Source organism: Nerophis ophidion, linkage group LG27, assembly GCF_033978795.1.
Source record: "Nerophis ophidion isolate RoL-2023_Sa linkage group LG27, RoL_Noph_v1.0, whole genome shotgun sequence".
NCBI classification, from domain to species: domain Eukaryota; kingdom Metazoa; phylum Chordata; class Actinopteri; order Syngnathiformes; family Syngnathidae; genus Nerophis; species Nerophis ophidion.
Genome location: NC_084637.1, coordinates 5,777,211 through 5,797,772, shown reverse-complemented (window position 1 = coordinate 5,797,772; position 20,562 = coordinate 5,777,211). Strand labels below are relative to the sequence as shown.

Below are 20,562 nucleotides of genomic sequence, written 5' to 3'. Positions count from 1 at the left end.
GGTTACATTCTATTATTAGTGACATTTTTACAGGGAACACAGACTACATGTCCGACTGAAAACAGTTCAAATCTGCTTACTCGTGTTCCGCCGTTCATGTGGGCTCCGAACCAGACGGGTTTGTTGGCGGTTGGAGTGGATTTTGTCCACCAGGATTTGCGGGAAATGTTGGCTGGGTTAGCAGAGATGCAAGTTTCACCACTTTCCATGTTGCAGAAGACTTTGATGGCATCTTTTGTGTTTCCTTGGTTTGGATCGATCCAGTACTCGCCTTTGACCAAACAGAAGGTTTATTTTTTTAAAACCTGTCCCAAAATAGCGAGAGAACAATTCTTACCGTTTGTTTTCTGAGGATAGCATTGCTTGATGTCCTGACATGTTTTTGCAGGGTTCTCTTTGGTCCCATCCGGACTACGGAGGTTCTGCAAATGCCTGGTGAGGGTCTTGAGTGCAACATCGACGACGGCGGGATTCCGATTAGGAAGGGCCTCGTCTTTGTTAAATTCTGGGAGTGGAGGGGGGTTGACCGTATTGTCATCCTTAAAGAACTCCGCACCCTCCGTCACGCCTTTGACATTATAATCCAGAGGAGCTTCAAATAATTCCATCATAGCCGCACTGGGTGGTCCAGGTGGACCTGGAGGTCCTTGAGGTCCTGGTTCTCCTTGGGGACCCTGTCAATGAAAGGGAAATACCATGGTCTACTCTGCGGGAAGAAAGCTCAACTTTGTACCCGTGCCACCACCATTGCCCCAATAATCACTCTTATAATAAACCTCTCAATCAAACAAGGGCAAGTACCCAAGGATTTCAAGATAGCAAGAGTAACCCCCCTTTATAAAAAAGGAAGCAAATTAGAACCTGGTAACTACCGACCTGTTTTTATTCTCAGTTCCATTTCGAAAGTAATGGAGAAAATAGTTTATGAACAGGTTGATAGATACCTTGCTACTAATAAACTAATGTACAAATTCCAATCCGGCTTCAGAACTAACCACTCCACTGACACATGCCTTCTCTATCTGACCGACCACATCAAACATGAGGTGGACGCGGGCAAATACTGCGGCATGGTCATGCTGGACATTCAGAAGGCCTTTGACACCGTTAACCACGCTATACAGTTGGATAAGCTCCGAGCAATCGGATTCGACGAAACCTCATCAAGCTGGATGCAATCTTACAGTAAGCTGTGGAGTCCCCCAAGGCAGTATACTAGGACCCTTACTGTTCCTAATATACGTAAACGACATGCCATCAGCACGCCACTGTGAATTGTTCCTGTTTGCGGACGACTCGGCCCTGCTGGTATCCGGCAAGGACAAGTCACAGGTGGAACAAATCCTCAGTGCTGAACTCCTCAATATTTGCACCTGGCTCGCTGACAACAAGCTATCCATACACTTAGGTAAAACGGAATCCATCCTATTTGGGTCCCATATCAAACTTAAGAAGGTCAGTGACTTCACTATAAAAGTGGGTGACATTGTTATCACCAGGAAGGATGAGATCACCTACCTAGGTTCCATTCTAGAGGCTAGTCTTTCCTGTGATAAAATGGCAACCAAGGTAATCAAAAAGGTCAACCAAAGAACGAGATTCCTCTACAGAATCTCCTCTCTGGTCAACAAAAGCACCTTGAGGATTCTAGCGGGAACTCTCATTCAACCCTTCTTCGATTACGCTTGCACCTCCTGGTACCCCAGCACCTCCAAAACCCTCAAATCTAGACTCCAAACATCCCAGAATAAGCTAATCCGGTTACTTTTAGACCTCCACCCCAAATCCAACCCACTTCTCCAAAGTGGGCTGGCTCAGGGTGGAGGACAGAGTAAAACAACTTGCACTGAGCCTAGTCTATAAAATCCGCTACACCTCCTTGATACCGAAGTACATGTCAAACCATTTCCTTAACGTAAATGACCGCCATAACCACAACACCAGGGGGAGCTCCACAAACCACGTTAAACCCAGATTTTGATCTAACAAAGGTCTTAACTCATTCTCTTTCTATGCCACATCAATGTGGAATGCACTCCCAACAGGTATAAAAGTAAGTGCATCTCTATATTCCTTCAAAACCGCTCTAAAACAACACCTCCAGGCAACTTCAACACTTTACTAATACCCTCCTCCATTCACATCCCATCTCCCCGGATTATAAACAACTCAAATGTACTTCTAATGTATATACTTGTTCTTATGCTATGTGAACTCACTATGTTCTCTGCTGGCTGTACATATCCTACTAAGTAAGACCTACACTGTTTCAATGTCCACATTTCTCTGTTGATGCAATTGTTGATGACTGAAGTTCTGATATCAACCAAAGCTCCTCATCCCACCCCCCGGATTGTAAATAATGTAAATAATTCAATGTACATACTCTGATGATTAACTTGTGTGATGACTGTATTATGTTGATAGTATATATTTGTACCATGAATTGATTAACGTGGACCCCGACTTAAACAAGTTGGAAAACTTATTCGGGTGTTACCATTTAGTGGTCAATTGTACGGAATATGTACTGAACTGTGCAATCTACTGATAAAAGTATCAATCAATCAATCAATCAATCAAAGTGTCTCACCTGGGTGCCAATGTCGCCACTGGCTCCCCTGCTTCCTGGGGCTCCCATGGCTCCTGGCTGGCCTATGTTCCCCTCCTTTCCAGGTGGACCCGACACTCCCGGAGGTCCCTGTGTAAGGATAACAAGATATACTGGACGTAAGCGGTTGTTGATTTAACCTCAACCAAAATGAGCCATTGCCTGCAGGTTTCCTTTGTCCAGAGACGTACCAAAAATAGGCGATAATAGAATATTTCTTAACCTACGGACATTTGTTGGTATTGCGGCATCTTACCCTTGGTCCAGATGGTCCCACAATACCTCGAGCGCCCACATCCCCAGAAGTACCCTGAAGAAATAAGGAGCAACAGTGATCTTGGTTTGTAATCCTTTCTCTTCACCAACAAATACATGCTTTTGAGATAAAAAACTAAACAAAACGTGATCTTACGGCGTTTCCTGGCAATCCTTGGAGACCAGTAAAACCTATGTGACCTTTCTGGCCCCTCTCTCCTTGTTCACCAGCTGATCCTTTATCACCCTGTGGTCCTTGTGGGCCCTACAAGACATTTTAAAAGTGGTTGCATGTTTTGTGTAATGATAGAGAAAGATATACTGGGGAGGGTTCGCACCACTTTGCCTCGGACTCCAGGTGGTCCATGGGGTCCCGGAGAGCCTTTGCCACCCTAAACCCATTATGCACAAGTTAGCAATTACAAAGATGCCATCCTGCGGCTGTTGCCATGTATGCGAAAGTGATTTTGAGAGTGAAACTTACTTTTTCACCTGTTTGTCCTGGACTACCAGTAACTCCGACTGGACCCTCATTTCCTAAAGAGCCTGGGCCTCCTGCCAAACCCTCAGGACCAGCATCACCTCGATCACCCTGTAAAGTCACACAATGCTGATACGCGTACACTTGCGCATGCTGTCAGGTCCAGGCACAGGTTTACACCTACCCTTGCTCCTACAAGTCCGTCCATCCCTGGGGGTCCCTCTTCACCAATAACGCCCTGATTGCGACACACAGACCAGATGTCATGAAATGAAAAAACAACAAATGAAGTACAGAACACTGCACTGCTAACTTGACAACCTCAGGACCAGCATCTCCTCTTGCCCCGGTAGCTCCCGGTGGACCAACTCCAGCAGGGGGACCTTTGCCGCCTTGAACTCCAGGAGTTCCATCTTTTCCAGGTGGACCCTAATTTCAAAAGAGGACAATGTTTCACCTACCCAGGTGGTCTGTGGTAAGGTGGCTCCTACATACCGCGGGTCCAGGCAGTCCTGGCATTCCTCCCTCTCCTCTGACTCCAGGTTCACCGACAACACCTCGCTGTCCTGTGGCACCAGCTGGTCCCGGAGGTCCAGTAAGACCCTGGCAAATGTGAACAAGAGCAACCAAGCATTTTGGATGTGTCGCAGGCAGGCGATGTAATCAAACTCTGTCTACTCACTGGAGAACCGTCCTCTCCCGATTCGCCCTTCTCCCCAGAGCCACCCGCAGGGCCTGGGGCACCAATCTCTCCCTGAAGACCATTGGGCCCATTTTCCCCACGAATACCGGAGGGGCCTTGTTTTCCTGGCAAACCAATGGGCCCGTCTGCACCGACAGCTCCCTGGCACATACACGCAATCCCCAGTTAAACTAAAATTCAATTTACTTCTGATTTCCATAACACTTTCTCTACAAATGTGCACTTACAAGTGAACCAGGTGGTCCCACACCTCCAGGTAAGCCAGGGAAACCAGAAGAACCCTTAGGAAAGAGAACATTTAAAATGAAACAGAACAGTTTCAATTGGTCCAAAACAGTACCGATGTAATTATCCGTAGTACGACTTACCGCTGACCCCTGTGTTCCTCTGCCCCCTTTCAGTCCAGTCAAACCAACTTGACCCTAAAACAAACATCTCCATTAATCTGTATCTTTACCAATTATGCTGATTCCGGTCCTATTACTATTGCACACCTGTACACCTGGTATTCCAGCTATTCCTGGTGGTCCAGGTGGTCCTGCCTCTCCTTTAAGACCTGGTTCTCCGGTGTCACCTTTAGCACCAGGCTGACCCTCAGCACCCTACAGACGTCAAAAAGTAAGTCATACGACCTTTGGACCCATTGTGTGGTAAAATGTTCTGGGATAATGACTTACTGATGGTCCAGGGAACCCGGCAGCACCAGTGGAACCAGGTTGACCTCCCATACCCTGTGAACGTAACACTTGAAAGTTAGAAGTCATAATGAGATGATCAGTTTATAACTGTGTTGGGCCGTCAGGAACAGCAAGGCCTTCTCTGTTGGTCTAACATAAATTCTGACCATTTTATTTTATTAGGGACCGATGTCCCTTTGGGACCGAGGAACCTATTGAATTTCTAAGGTTTTATTATTCTTTATTGTTAATTTCTAAGGTTTTATTATTCTTTATTGTGCAGCCCTTTGAGACACTAGTGATTTAGGGCTATAGAAGTAAACATTGATTGATTGATTGATTGATTGATTGATTTATATTATTATTTTACCGCCGCCTCTTTGAGCTGTAATTTGACCCCCTTAACATGCTTCAAAAGTCACCAAATTTGACACACACATCAGGACTGGCAAAAATTGCAATTTAATTTAATCAAAAAATCGAACTCCAAAATTCAAAATTGCGCTCTAGCACCCCGTAGGAAGAAAACACGGACAAAACTGCTTCTAACTTCCGGTAGGAATGTCGTAGAATCATGAAACAAAAACCACTACGTAGGTCTCAGTTAGACCTATATTTCATCCAGTGACACCCCCCTGCCTCCGGCTAAAATCAACAGGAAGTTTGCTATTCCCCCTTCAATAGAAAAGTTGGCTAAAAAAATTTCGCTTTTTTTTCAAACATTATCTCTTCTGAGGCCGTTTGTCGTTTCGGCTTCAAATAGGTACAGAAGAGAGATGGAGCCACTTCTGATTAAAATTTGATGAAAGAGTTTTAATTACTACCCCGGTTTGGATTTTATGAGCCAGCAAAGAACCGGTGCACTGCCGCTGTTGTCACAAAATGGCGGCTTCCTGCTCAGACAAAACTGTAGGACTGTCATACACACATGAAAAAAAAAAACCTCAATATAGGTCTCACTGAGACCTATATTTCATACACTGACCGCCCCCAACTAAAATCAACAGGAAGTTTGCAATTCCCACTTCAATACAACAACTGCATTCTTTTGATAAGGCATTACAGTCTCAAAATGGCGGCACCAAGTCGTCCTTATAAAATGCCCAAGCCTCTTTACAACTGTTATTACTATGAGACTGAAGTATAACACGTGTATACAACTTTTTCTCTGTGTAATAATCCATCCATCCATCTTCTACCGCTTATCTGGGCTTGGGTCGCGGGGACAGCAGCCAAAGCGGTCCCGTCCATCGCTGCTTGCAGCTTTGATTTTTTAATTTACTTTCCCTAAATGTGTACAAGTATTCATCATATTCTCCTCAGGTCATTTTAGGCTCCAGTGTTGTAGCTTTTATCCAATCAGAATTGGCCCAAGGCCTTCTGAATCAACGACGCGGCAGTCAGTGTAGGTAAACAAGTCACATACAGTTGATAGACAGTTGCGATGGACAATCAGAACACGAGTTGTTGACAGTAACCCTTCTAGGTTGCTTCACGTTGAAACATCGAACGTGACCTTTATGCCAGACAATCAACATATCTCCTCGCAGTATTCAAAAGGGGAGAAGGAGGAGGGATCGGGGCGGAAGGAGTAGGAGAACCAGCAGCAGTACCCGACGATCGAGAGCGAGCCGCAGACGACGAAGACGCGGCCGACTGACGGCGAGCGAGGAGCGAGCAGGAGAGAAGGAGCTTGACAAACTTGTGTTATTGAAAGAATGAACAAGAGTCAAACCCTGCTCAGCAATGTCCTTCCTTGATGGTCCATGGAACCCGAACGACGACGGCAGGAGTTCGTCACAATGTTTTTACAATTCAATCAATTAATCAATCAATCAATGTTTATTTATATAGCCCCAAATCACAAATGTCTCAAAGGTCTGCGCAAATCATTACGACTACAACATCCTCGGAAGAACCCACAAATTATTTACATTTTTCCAGTACCAGTTGTAATTGTTGATAAAATTGGTTTATTGATTTTAAATGCTCCGGAAAATAGCCTGTTTTGTACACTATTGAGGTGGTTCAAGGGTGTTTTTCGAGTCGTGGTCATTTGGTGACATAAATTACTTTATTATCAGTCGTATTCATTAAAGTCGGACTAAGTAGGACATCATTGAAGGCCTTGGTGGGAAATGTTCGGGCCATCACTGGTTTATAATAATAAAAGTGTTGTAATCACCGGTACTCCTCTAGTCCCTCGACGGCCATTGGGTCCCGGTGATCCTGGTTCACCCTGGCACACACATGTCAAATATTGTTGACGTTGTTACCTGTACAATATATTGGGATTTTAAACTGTAAAATATCAGGAAGTCCCACCTTGGCACCATTGGGACCAGTGGAGCCTGGAGGTCCAACAGGACCAGATGCACCCTTTGAAAGGAAAATGGTTGTGTTATTTGTGAGAAGATAGTCATCCAACACATTTCTACACAACTCACCCGAGTCCCATCGACTCCGGCTTTGCCTTCTTGTCCTGCGTCCCCAACAGAGCCCTGTAAAATAAGATTTTAGTAGAGCTTTTGACGTTGCTTTACCGATAATGATGACGCAGGAGACACTCACCACATCCCCCTTTGGTCCCGGAACTCCTGAGATGCCTCTTTCCCCTGGCATCCCCTGAAGTCCTGGACTTCCTGCCTCTCCAAAAGCTCCCTTGGTACCTGGTTTCCCCTAAAATACACAGTTTTGTTTATCCATCCATCATCCATCCATCATCTTCCGCTTATCCGAGGTCGGGTCGCGGGGGCAGCAGCCTAAGCAGGGAAGCCCAGACTTCCCTATCTCCAGCCACTTCGTCTAGCTCTTCCCGGGGGATCCCGAGGCGTTCCCAGGCCAGCCGGGAGACATAGTCTTCCCAACGTGTCCTGGGTCTTCCCCGTGGCCTCCTACCAGCTGGACGTGCCCTAAACACATCCCTAGGGAGGCGTTCGGGTGGCATCCTGACCACCTCATCTGGCTCCTCTCGATGTGGAGGAGCAGTGGCTTTACGTTGAGTTCCTCCCGGATGGCGGAGCTTCTCACCCTATCTCTAAGGGAGAGTCCCGCCACACGGCGGAGGAAACTCATTTCGGCCGCTTGTACCCGTGATCTTATCCTTTCGGTCATGACCCAAAGCTCATGACCATAAGTGAGGATGGGAACGTAGATCGACCGGTAAATTGAGAGCTTTGCCTTCCGGCTCAGCTCCTTCTTCACCACAACGGATCGATACAACGTCCGCATTACTGAAGACGCCGCACCGATCCGCCTGTCGATCTCACGATCATCTCTTCCCTCACTCGTGAACAAGACTCCTAGGTACTTGAACTCCTCCACTTGGGGGCAGGGTCTCCTCCCCAACCCGGAGATGGCACTCCACCCTTTTGCGGCCAGTTTTGTTTAGATCAGTAAAATTTAACTGCCAGAACTTGAACAAGTAAACATTGGTGACAAGTCTCGGGGGATCCCGAGGCGTTCCCAGGCCAGCCGGGAGACATAGTCTCCCCAACGTGTCCTGGGTCTTCCCCGTGGCCTCCTACCAGCTGGACGTGCCCTAAACACCTCCCTAGGGAGGCGTTTGGGTGGCATCCTGACCACCTCATCTGGCTCCTCTCCATGTGAAGGAGCAGTGGCTTTACGTTGAGTTCCTCCCGGATGGCAGAGCTTCTCACCCTATCTCTAAGGGAGAGACCCGCCACACGGCGGATGAAACTCATTTCGGCCGCTTGTACCCGTGATCTTATCCTTTCGGTCATGACCCAAAGCTCATGACCATAGGTGAGGATGGGAACGTAGATCGACCGGTAAATTGAGAGCTTTGCCTTCCGGCTCAGCTCCTTCTTCACCACAACGGATCGATACAGCGTCCGCATTACTGAAGACGCCGCACCGATCCGCCTGTCGATCTCACGATCCACTCTTCCCTCACTCGTGAACAAGACTCCTAGGTACTTGAACTCCTCCACTTGGGGGCAGGGTCTCCTCCCCAACCCGGAGATGGCACTCTACCCTTTTCCGGCCAGTTTTGTTTAGATCAGTAAAATTTAACTGCCAGAACTTGAACAAGTAAACATTGGTGACAAGTCTCAGACCAATACCTTTAGTCCATCTGGGCCTGGGCTACCCGGACTACCTTTAGACCCCAGCAGTCCTTTGGGTCCAGTTTCACCTCTTTCACCTGGAGCACCTCTTTCTCCCTGGTAAGAAATATTAGTTCCATGATGCTCTAGAAGAACATTCAAACTTGACAATCTGGAATCTAAACTCTGTTAATTTACTCTCAATCCTGAAGCTCCATCGGCGCCTTCCTCTCCGACAAGTCCCTAGAAGCAACAGTGAAAATACTTCATTTCCAGGCCAGAAAAAGTTCTGTTGTCAATTACTTGGTCCAGAAAAACAAAGAGAGTAAATGATTTGATTTACTCATATACCTCATTTCCGGGTTTGCCAGATTCTCCAGGTGGTCCGGGAACTCCAGGCAAACCCTAAGCACACCCACACAAATATTCATTGTATATACAAACAAGAATGTTCACCTATAAGTTGAATTCTAGATTCTATGAATTGGTACGTCACCTGGAACCCAATCGGTCCCTGTGGTCCCTGCTCGCCTCTCTTTCCTGCAGAACCCTGGGGGAGACAATATGGATGTTAGCGTTACAAAAGGTACATTTTGGAATATCTAAGACGATGATTTTCCAGTATATGTAGAGTAAATATTCTGTAATCTATATTGGGTACTTTCCAGACAATAAAACAGCCAATTTATTTGTAATATAAGTGGCTTCAGTATCCATATTGATGTAGTATTGGATTGAGTTAACAGAAATCCACTGCCTTTCTGTTTCAAACAGATCTGCAAAGTTGTACATTTCTGTAGTTTATTCCCATGTCCATCCATCCATCTTCTTCCGCTTATCCGAGGTCGGGTCACGGGGGCAGCAGCCTAAGCAGGGAAGCCCAGACTTGATCCCGAGGCGTTCCCAGGCCAGCCGGGAGGCATAGTCTTCCCAACGTGTCCTGGGTCTTCCCCATGGCCTCCTAATGGTCAGACGTCCCCTAAACACCTCCCTAGGGAGGCGTTCGGGTGGCATCCTGACCAGATGCCCGAACCACCTCATCTGGCTCCTCTCCATGTGGAGGAGCAGCGGCTTTACTTTGAGCTCCTCCCGGATGGCAGAGCTTCTGTTACGCCGGTTCGGCATCGTGGTACCGGGTTCGATTCCCTCGAGGATGCATCAAGTGAACACAGCAAAGGTAACGTATACACAATTTATTTAAATAACAAAAAGAGCTATGTAACAAAAATGCTGGAGCTAGTAGAATAAAACAAACAAAGGACGCTAGCATAAAAGCTAGGATAAACAAGAATGAGAAATAAACTGGCACGTGGGCACATAAAACAGTAAAACAAAAACGTCAGCATGAGAACCAGAACGAACAATGAATGGCTAGCGTGAAAAGCTTAGCGAGAATATACATGCTTGAGAGTATTGCAGGCGTAACTCGTTGCGGGAAAAGCAAATTATGAACCTAAGCTGAACAAACAAATGAGGACGGCGATTATCTGTAGCAGGTGTGCGGGACCATGAGCAGCAGGTGAACTGATGAGTAACCATGGTGATGACTAAACAGGAAGTACGAGGGTAGAACGACGGAGTGAATAAGAATGCAACAAACCATAAAATGGGCGGATCGGAGTACGTATCTTAACAGCTTCTCACCCAATCTCTAAGGGAGAGCCTCTCCACCCGGCGGAGGAAACTAATTTCGGCCGTGATCTTGTCCTTTCGGTCATAATCCAAAGCTCATGACCATAGGTGAGGATGGGAACGTAGATCGACCGGTAAATTGAGAGCTTTGCCTTCCGGCTCAGCTCCTTCTTCACCACAACGGATCGGTACAGCGTCCGCATTACTGAAGATCTGCCCGTCAACCTCACGATCCACTCTTCCCTCACTCGTGAACAAGACTCCAAGGTACTTAAACTCCTCCACTTGGGGCAAGAGCTCCTCCCCAACCCGGAGATGGCTCTCCACCCTTGAACTCGGACTTGGAGGTGCTGATTCTCATCCCAGTCGCTTCACACTCGGCTGCGAACCGATCCAGTGAGAGCTGAAGATCCCGGTCAGATGAAGCCATCAGGACCACATCATCTGCAAAAAGCAGAGACCTAATCCTGCAGCCACCAAACCAGATCCCCTTGACCCCCTGACTGTGCCTAGAAATTCTGTCCATAATAGTTATGAACAGAATCGGTGACAAAGGGCAGCCTTGGTGGATTCCAACCCTCACTGGAAATGGGTCCGACTCACTGCCGGCGATCCGGACCAAGCTCTGGCACTGATCATACAGGGAGTGGACCGCCACAATCAGACAGTTCGATACCCCATACTTTCTGAGAACTCCCCACAGGACTTCCCGGGAGACACGGTCCAATGCCTTCTCCAAGTCCACAAAGCACATGTAGACTGGTTGGGCAAACTCCCATGCACCCTCAAGAACCCTGCCCAGAGTATAGAGCTGGTCCACAGTTCCACGACCAGGACGAAAACCACACTGTTCCTCCTTTATTCCGACATATATTTAAAAATTCCCAGATATTAAGTCTTTAAAAAGTCCTGGGATTCTTTCAATTCAACCCAAAGTTATTTGCATCAAGTTAAAGTGATGACATTGTTGCAATTTGCCGTGAATGAGCTGCTTACCGCTGGACCAGCTGGACCGGCAGCTCCCTCCTCGCCGTCTTTTCCGTTGACGCCCTTGAGGAAAATCACAGAGCGTTATCCTTTTTCTTTCAGCCTTTTAACGGATTCAAAAGGACAGCGGAACCCCCAAAGTGAAATTACACACTTAAAATAAGTATTAACCACAAACATTTGTTTTTGGTTTTACTTTAATTTAGTTGTATTTAATTGTATTATAGAGGAGTCAGAATGTGTCTGCAAGAATAACAAAATTGGGCATTTTCTGAACAGTTATTAAAGGGGAACATTATCAGCAGACCTATGTAAGCGTCAATATATACCTTGATGGTGCAGAAAAAAGACCATCTATTTTTTTTACCCGATTTCCAAACTCTAATTGGGTGAATTTTGACGAATTAAACGCCTTTCTGTTTATGACGCTGGAGGCGATGACGTCAGAATGTGACGTCGTCGAGGTAACACACCCACCATTTTCATTTTCACATTACAAACACCGGGTCTCAGCTCTGTTATTTTCCGTTTTTTGGACTATTTTTTGGAACCTTGGAGACATCATGCCTCGTCGGTGTGTTGTCGGAGGGTGTAACAACACTAACAGGGAGGGATTCAAGTTGCACCACTGGCAAGAAATCTGCCGCCAGACCCCCATTGAATGTCTCGTCGGTGTGTTGTCGGAGGGTGTAACAACACTAACAGGGAGGGATTCAAGTTGCACCACCGGCCCGAAGATGCCAAAGTGTCTGCCGCCAGACCCCCATTGAATGTACCAGAGTGTCTCCACATTTGACCGGCGATGCTAAGACAGACATGGCACAGAGATGTATGGATAACCTGCAGATGCATTTGCAACTATAAAGTCAACGAAATCACAAAGGTGAGTTTTGTTGATGTTGACTGCCAGCTAATTGATGCTAACATGCTACGCTAATCGACGCTAACATGCTATTTACCGGCGGTGCTAAAGCAGACATGGCACAGGGATGTATGGATAACCTGTAGATGCATTTGCAACTATATTACGTTTCCTTCCACCCACATTTAATGCGAAACAAACACTTACCAATCGACGGATTTAAGTTGCTCCAGTGTCAAAAGATGCGAAAGTCCTGATCGTTTGGTCCGCACATTTTACCGGCGATGCTAACGCAGCTATTCGGCCATGCTATGGCTATGAATTCGCTCAATAGCTTCAGTTTCTTCTTCAATACTTTCATACTCCAACCATCTGTTTCAATACATGCGTAATCTGTTGAATCGCTTAAGTCGCTGAAATCCGAGTTTGAATCCGAGCTAATGTCGCTATATCTTGCTGTGGTATTCCCGTTGTTTGTTTACATTGGCAGCACTGTGTGACGTCACAGGGAAATGGATAGTGGTTTCGAAGATAGCGAAAATAAGGCACTTTAAAGCTTTATTTAGGGATATTCCGAGACCGGTAAAATTTTGAAAAAAACTTCAAAAAATACAACAAGCCACTGGGAACTGATTTTTACCGTGTTTAACCCTTTTGAAATTGTGATAATGTTCCCCTTTAAATGTTTTATGATGGCATAAACCAAAAAAATACCGTATATCCTATGGGGGGAAAACAAATTTCGAATAGCTACTGCCGAGTCAACCTACAACAGGGGTCACCAACCTTATCGAAACCAAGAGCTACTTCTTGGGTACTGATTAATGTGAAGGGCTACCAGTTTGATACACACTTAAATAAATAAATTGCCAGAAATAGCCAATTTGCTCAATTTAACTTTAACTCTATGTTATTACTAATAATTAATGATATTTATCTTTGTGGAAACACTGATCATCTTAATGATTTCTCATTATATAGAAACAGATAAATATCAAAATGCAACACAATGTGCACATATTTCAAATTGAACATTTTCAAGTGATCACTTCTAAGACAGTCTTGTGAAATCACAATATCCCATTTTAAGTAGTTCGCCACTAACATTTTTTAACAAATCATGAATTACTTCGCACCGTGTTCCGTTGTACATTTTTTTTCCTTTTACGGAAGGTTTTTTCTAGAGAATAAATAATGAAAAAAAAAACACTTAATTGAACGGTTTAAAAGTGAATTAAGTGAGTGAATTATATTTATATAGCGCTTTTCTCTAGTGGCTCAAAGCGCTTTACATAGTGAAACCCAATATCTAAGTTACATTTAAACCAGTGTGGGTGACACTGGGAGCAGGTGGGTAAAGTGTCTTGCCCAAGGACACAACGGCATTGACTAGGATGGCGGAAGCGGGAATCGAACCTGCAACCCTCAAGTTGCTGGCACGGTCACTCTACCAACCGAGCTATACCGCCCCCAAAAGAGGACAAAACACACACAAAAAAATGAAAATTAAATTTTCAAACATAGTTTATCTTCAATTTCGACTCTTTAAAATTCTAAATTCAACAAAAAAAAAAAAAGAAGAGAAAAACTAGCTACGGTAATTCAAATCTTTTTGTAAAAATTAAAAAAAGAATTTATGGAACAGCATTAGCAATTTTTCCCGATTAAGATTAATTTTAGAATGTTGTTGACATGTTTTAAATAAGTTAAAATCCAATCTGCATTTTGTTAGAATATATAACAAAATGGACCAAACTATATTTCTGACGAAGACAAATCATTATTTCTTCTAGATTTTCCAGAACCAAAATTTTAAAAGAAATTCAAAAGATAATTCAAATTTGATTCTAAATTCACCAGAATATTTTTAATGAATTTTAATCATAATAGGTTTGAAGAAATATTTCACAAATATTCTTCGTCGAAAAAACAGAAGCTAAAATGAAGAATTAAATTAAAATTATTTATTATTCTTTACAATAAAAAATAAAAAAAATACTTGAACATTGGTTTAAATTGTCAGGAAAGAAGAGGAAGGAATTTAAAAGGCAAAAAGTTACATGTGTTTAAAAATCTTAAAATCATTTCTACGGTTGTATTTTTTCTCAAAAATTTTCTTTCTAAAAGTTATAAGAAGCAAAGTAAAAAAAAAAAAAAATTTTTTTATTCAAACAAGTGAAGTGAATTATATTTATATAGCGCTTGTTCTCTAGTGACTCAAAGCGCTTTACATAGTGAAACCCAATATCTAAGTTACATTTAAAGCAGTGTGGGTGGCACTGGGAGCAGGTGGGTAAAGTGTCTTGCCCAAGGACACAACGGCAGTGACTAGGATGGCGGAAGCGGGGATCGAACCTGGAACCCTCAAGTTGCTGGCACGGCCACTCTACCAACCGAGCTATACCGCCCCCAAAAGAGGACAAAACACACACAAAAAAATGAAAATTAAATTTTCAAACATAGTTTATCTTCAATTTCGACTCTTTAAAATTCTAAATTCAACAAAAAAAAAAAAAGAAGAGAAAAACTAGCTACGGTAATTCAAATCTTTTTGTAAAAATTAAAAAAAAATGTATGGAACATCATTAGCAAATTTTCCCGATTAAGATGAATTTTAGAATTTTGATGACATGTTTTAAATAAGTTAAAATCCAATCTGCATTTTGTTAGAATATATAACAAAATGGACCAAGCTATATTTCTGACAATGACAAATCATTAGTTCTTCTAGATTTTCCAGAACCAAAATTTAAAAAGAAATTCAAAAGACTTTGAAATAATTTAAATTTGATTCTAGATTTGCCAGAATATTTTTTAATCATAATAAGTTTGAAGAAATATTTCACAAAATATTCTTCGTCGAAAAAACAGAAGCTAAAATGAAGAATTAAATTAAAATTTATTTATTCTTTACAATAAAAAATTTATTTATTATTCTTTACAATAAAAAAATTTTTTTTACTTGAACATTGGTTTAAATTGTCAGGAAAGAAGAGGAAGGAATTTAAAAGGCAAAAAGTTACATGTGTTTAAAAATCCTAAAATCATTTTTAAGGTTGTATTTTTTCTCTAAAATTGTCTTTCTAAAAGTTATAAGAAGCAAAGTTAAAAAAAATAAAAATTAATTTATTCAAACAAGTGAAGTGAATTATATTTATATAGCGCTTTTTCTCTAGTGACTCAAAGCGCTTTCCATAGTGAAACCCAATATCTAAGTAACATTTAAACCAGTGTGGGTGGCACTGGGAGCAGGTGGGTAAAGTGTCTTGCCCAAGGACACAACGGCAGTGACTAGGATGGCGGAAGCGGGAATCGAACCTGCAACCCTCAAGTTGCTGGCACGGCCACTCTACCAACCGAGCTAAACCGCCCCAAGTGAAGTCTTTAAAATATTTTCTTGGATTTTCAAATTCTATTTGAGTTTTGTCTCTCTTAGAATTAAAAATGTCGAGCAAAACGGGACCAGCTTGCTAGTAAATAAATACAATTGAAAAAAAATAGAGGCAGCTCACTGGTAAGTGCTGCTATTTGAGCTATTTTTAGAACAGGCCAGCGGGCGACTCATCTGGTCCTTACGGGCGACCTGGTGCCGCGGGTTGGTGACCCCTGACCTACAACATGAAATGCAGTTTCCAGTGTACATTTATTAAAAAAATAATACATAAACAACCTACCCTTTGACCTGGTTGGCCAGAACTGCCAGCCTCACCAATCTTCCCGCCATCGCCCTGAAAGTTACAACGGGTTCAATCTTGTCCAAAACACTGAAAAACACGTTTCGTGATATCAAACACAAGCGTACTGACAGTAAGGCCCTTTGGTCCAGGCTGGCCCATGGGTCCAGCTAAACCTCGACCTCCTGCAGAACCAGCTGGACCCGGTTTGCCGTCATCTCCTGCTGCGCCCTGAGGAAACGGAACGAGACGCTTATGAATGCCACACTATCTGGTGCAGGAATCACAAAGAGAAGACTTGCAAACCTGCGGCCCCGGCTTGCCTTCTGATCCTTCGGCGCCGATAATTCCAGACAGGCCCTGAGAGACAACATGTCGCACCAGGATTGGATTTATAAGGCAGGTGAGATAAATGTGTTTCTCCTGGCTGAACTAGCAAAGTGGAGTTTAATAAGGCAACAGTACCCGAGCGCCAGTTAAACCGGTCTCTCCAGGTCGTCCCGCATCTCCGGTCAGGCCTTTAGTGCCGGTTGTCCCTGGCGGGCCTCTCTCGCCCTGTGCTCCCTGTGACAATCAAGCACCGATACAACATGACGAGGTGACGATACCAAAACCGTCTAGTAGTTTACACAGGATGCTATCTCACCTTTGCACCAGCAAAACCATCCGTGCCAGGGAACCCGCGATTACCAGGGGGACCCTAGAGCCAATCCATAGAACACAATGGCGATTTTTTTTATGTATGTCAGTCGGTTGATGTCCATGTTCCACTCACGGTCTCGCCTGCAGGTCCTGGGTCGCCCACAGACCCAGCATCACCTCGAGGTCCACGTTTGCCATCATCTCCCATAGGACCGATCACACCTGGAACGCCATGGTCCCCCTGACAGGAAGCAGCAATCACACACGGTTGATCTGCTGTGGTTCTAAGCCGGTGTTTTTCAACCACTGTGCCGCTGCACACTAGTGTACCGTGGGAAATTATGTAATTTCACCTAATTAGGTTAAAAAAAAAATTTTTTGCCAACCAGTAATTGCCTGGTTCTGTCAAGAGCTCCGCAGAGTAACCGTGTAATACTCTTCCATGTCAGTAAATGATAAATGGGTTGTACTTGTATAGCGCTTTTCTACCTTCAAGGTACTCAAAGCGCTTTGACACTACTTCCACATTTACCCATTCACACACACATTCACACACTGATGGAGGGAGCTGCCATGCAAGGCGCTAACCAGCAACCATCAGGAGCAAGGGTGAAGTGTCTTGCTCAGGACACAACGGACGTGACGAGGTTTGTACTAGGTGGGATTTGAACCAGGGACCCTTGGGTTGCGCAAGGCCACTCTTCCACTGCGCCACGCCATCCCTAATAGGTGGCCCTAGTAGGTGGCAGCAAGTAGCTAATTGCTTTGTTGAAGGTTTGTCGTGATCACAATATGCCGACGACAGTGGGAGGCAGGGTGCAGGTAAAAAAAAGTATCCAATGCTTAAACGAAAAATAAACAAAAGGCATTGAAGCTTAAGGCTGGTTAAGGAAAACCAAACTAAAACTGAACTGGCTGAATAGTAAACAAAAACAGAATACTGGACGACAGCAAAGACTTACAGCGTGTGGAGCAGACGGTGTCCACAAAGTGCATTCGTACATGACAATCAACACCAAAATAAGAGTGCAAGACAAGAACTAAAACACTTCACACAGGAAAACGGATAAAAAGTCCAAATAAGTCAGGGCGTGATGTGACAGTACACCTACTTTGAGACAAGAGCTATAGTGATGCATGCTTGGTTCAATGTTTATTTATATAGCCCCAAATCACAAATGTCTCAAAGGACTGCACAAATCATTACGACTACGACATCCTCGGAAGAACCCACAAAAGGGCAAGGAAAACTCACACCCAGTGGGCAGCCAGTGACAATGCTGACTATGAGAAACCTTGGAGAGGACCTCAGAGGACCTCAGATGTGGGCAACCCCCACAACTTGGCTAAGAAAACAAAATCTATCACAAAGGCAGAACTATGGACAAAACAATCAATCAATCAATCAATGTTTATTTATATAACCCCAAATCACAAATGTCTCAAAGGACTGCACAAATCAGTACGACTACAACATCCTCGGAAGAACCCACAAAAGGGCAAGGAAAACTCACACCCAGTGGGCAGGGAGAATTCACATCCAGTGGGACGCCAGTGACAATGCTGACTATGAGAAACCTTGGAGAGGACCTCAGATGTGGGCAACCCCCCCCCTCTAGGGGACCGAAAGCAATGGATGTCGAGCGGGTCTAACATGATACTGTGAAAGTTCAATCCATAGTGGCTCCAACACAGCCGCGAGAGTTCAGTTCAAAGCGGATCCAAGACAGCAGCGAGAGTCCCGTCCACAGGAAACCATCTCAAGCGGAGGCGGATCAGCAGCGTAGAGATGTCCCCAACCGATACAGGCGAGCGGTCCAGGTTATGGTCTGAATTCATATCCAGCAACTGGAGAACAACTTTTTACCGTCAATATTGACTGCTAAGTTAAATTATTTTAATGTTTTCTCCTGGTGGTGTGCCTCTGAATTTTTTCAATGGAAAAAAAAAAATGTGCCTTGGCTCAGAAAAGGTTGAAAAACACTGCACTAAGCTACGTCAAATGTTTCCGTACTCTTTCGCCTTTAAATCCAGCTTCTCCTTTGACACCGGCCACGCCAACATCACCCTGGAGAAAAGAAGACCCTGGTCACGACCCCAGTAAGTAGCAAAAGGCAGATAAAAAAAAAACGGCGGGTTGAAATGTCTTACATCTTGGCCTTTTGGTCCATGTATTCCTGTGGTTCCCTGAGGGCCTGGGGGCCCAACTTTACCTAAAAGTCCCGACGGACCCTGGACACCTGACAAACCCTAGAAAGGAATTACATATTGGAACCAAACTAAATTGGTGGCATCACATTATTCAACGGACAGATAAGTTGGTAGTAGGTTCACGTACCGTTATGCCCCTGGTCCCTGGTGCTCCATCAGGCCCCATGGCTCCCTGTTAAGAATTAACAACATGATTAGCAATGTCATGGACTTAAATGGAAACATGCAGTTGTTTACCTGCTGTCCAGTGGGCCCTGGTGGTCCAACGTGGCCCGCATCTCCTCTGGGTCCCTGCTGCCCCAGACTTCCTCGCACACCAATTGGTCCCACTTCACCCTGGAGATATTACAAATAGTTGGTTAAGCTATTTCCTATCAAAACATGTAAAACTCCAATGGTACCTTCTGTCCAAGGACACCTGGGAAGCCCGGTACACCAGGGATTCCAATCGCACCCTGCGGTTGAAGGACTCATTATTTTCAGACATTTTTTGACATCTAAGCTTTATAATAGTTTTTGGATTGATTGGAATATTCAAGCTCGTTTTGCCTGCTTGCTCCGCAGAGCTGATAGTATCGATAGTACCAAGAATTTGGTTGCATCCTTACCAGAGGTCCTGGTTTGCCAACATGTCCCGACACACCACGCTTTCCCTACATCCCAAACAGATCAAACGTCAGAGTTCTGTGAAATTTGGTCATAGATGATAGATGCTTGTGTCTTACGGGAGATCCAGGTTGCCCCGCTCGTCCTCTTTCTCCGAGTAATCCTGGCGGACCCTGAAAAAGAGACATTCATGTGTGTCTAATTGAAAAGCTCTGGTCTTGGACTTAGACTGAGACTTAGAAAATCTTTATTGTCCCCGAGGGGCAATTTGGTTTGCAGCAGTAGTCATTAAAAACAAGGTTCAACGGTAAAAATGAGGTACAACAGCAAAAACAAGTTACAAATACATAAAATACATACAACATACAAACCATCATGAAGGCATTGAGCTAAAAACTAAAAATAAAAACAATAAAAACTAAGGATTAATCGGGAACCGAATATATTCGGCCGAATATGGCAAAAATAGCCACATTCGGCCTTCGGTGGAATGAGTTAAAAGCAAGGCCGAATAGTGGCGTGCGACGCAAAGACGCAATTTTTTGGCGCGGTGACGCAATCGACCAACGTGCAGTGTTAAATTTAAATTGTTTCATACAGAGTTAGTTTCCTTCTTTTTATTCTGAAGCTGAAGTACTGTTATAGAAGCATTTAAGTCTCATCTTAAAACTCATAAGTCTCATCTTAAAACTCATCTGTATACTCTAGCCTTTAAATAGACCTCCTTTTTAGACCAGTTGATCTGCCGCTTCTTTTCTTTCTCCTATGTCCCCCCCTCCCTTGTGGAGGGGGTCCGGTCCGATGACCATGGATGAAGTACTGACTGTCCAGAGTCGAGACCCAGGATGGACCGCTCGTCGGGACCCAGGATGGACCGCTCGCCTGTATCGGTTGGGGACATCTCTACGCTGCTGATCCGCTTGAGATGGTTTCCTGTGGACGGGACTCTCACTGCTGTCTTGGAGCCACTATTGGATTGAACTTTCACAGTATCATGTTAGACCCGCTCGACATCCATTGCTTTCGGTCCCCTAGAGGGGGGGGGTTGCCCACATCTGAGGTCCTCTCCAAGGTTTCTCATAGTCAGCATTGTCACTGGCGTCCCACTGGATGTGAATTCTCCCTGCCCACTGGGTGTGAGTTTTCCTTGCCCT

The 20,562-nt window shown here is 44.5% G+C and overlaps 1 protein-coding gene across 1 annotated transcript in view; it reads right to left on the bottom strand.

Moving 5' to 3' along the window:
- Positions 1–20,562, bottom strand: part of LOC133544495 (collagen alpha-1(II) chain-like) — a 59,152-nt gene that overhangs the window by 3,079 nt on the left and 35,511 nt on the right. The window contains exons 17-53 of the mRNA XM_061889881.1: positions 19,528–19,581; positions 19,411–19,455; positions 19,204–19,257; positions 19,040–19,138; positions 18,930–18,974; positions 18,743–18,841; positions 18,606–18,659; positions 16,725–16,832; positions 16,596–16,649; positions 16,415–16,513; positions 16,256–16,309; positions 16,082–16,180; positions 15,950–16,003; positions 11,423–11,476; positions 9,291–9,344; positions 9,146–9,199; positions 8,993–9,037; positions 8,813–8,911; positions 7,299–7,406; positions 7,175–7,228; positions 7,053–7,106; positions 6,913–6,966; positions 4,728–4,781; positions 4,545–4,652; positions 4,419–4,472; positions 4,278–4,331; positions 4,030–4,191; positions 3,843–3,950; positions 3,669–3,776; positions 3,532–3,585; positions 3,351–3,458; positions 3,205–3,258; positions 3,024–3,131; positions 2,868–2,921; positions 2,594–2,701; positions 338–674; positions 81–271 (exon numbers count right to left, since the gene is read on the bottom strand). Of these exons, the coding sequence (XP_061745865.1) occupies positions 81–271; positions 338–674; positions 2,594–2,701; positions 2,868–2,921; positions 3,024–3,131; positions 3,205–3,258; positions 3,351–3,458; positions 3,532–3,585; positions 3,669–3,776; positions 3,843–3,950; positions 4,030–4,191; positions 4,278–4,331; positions 4,419–4,472; positions 4,545–4,652; positions 4,728–4,781; positions 6,913–6,966; positions 7,053–7,106; positions 7,175–7,228; positions 7,299–7,406; positions 8,813–8,911; positions 8,993–9,037; positions 9,146–9,199; positions 9,291–9,344; positions 11,423–11,476; positions 15,950–16,003; positions 16,082–16,180; positions 16,256–16,309; positions 16,415–16,513; positions 16,596–16,649; positions 16,725–16,832; positions 18,606–18,659; positions 18,743–18,841; positions 18,930–18,974; positions 19,040–19,138; positions 19,204–19,257; positions 19,411–19,455; positions 19,528–19,581 (3,156 nt within the window). The remainder of the gene's footprint in view (positions 1–80; positions 272–337; positions 675–2,593; positions 2,702–2,867; positions 2,922–3,023; positions 3,132–3,204; positions 3,259–3,350; positions 3,459–3,531; positions 3,586–3,668; positions 3,777–3,842; positions 3,951–4,029; positions 4,192–4,277; positions 4,332–4,418; positions 4,473–4,544; positions 4,653–4,727; positions 4,782–6,912; positions 6,967–7,052; positions 7,107–7,174; positions 7,229–7,298; positions 7,407–8,812; positions 8,912–8,992; positions 9,038–9,145; positions 9,200–9,290; positions 9,345–11,422; positions 11,477–15,949; positions 16,004–16,081; positions 16,181–16,255; positions 16,310–16,414; positions 16,514–16,595; positions 16,650–16,724; positions 16,833–18,605; positions 18,660–18,742; positions 18,842–18,929; positions 18,975–19,039; positions 19,139–19,203; positions 19,258–19,410; positions 19,456–19,527; positions 19,582–20,562) is intronic.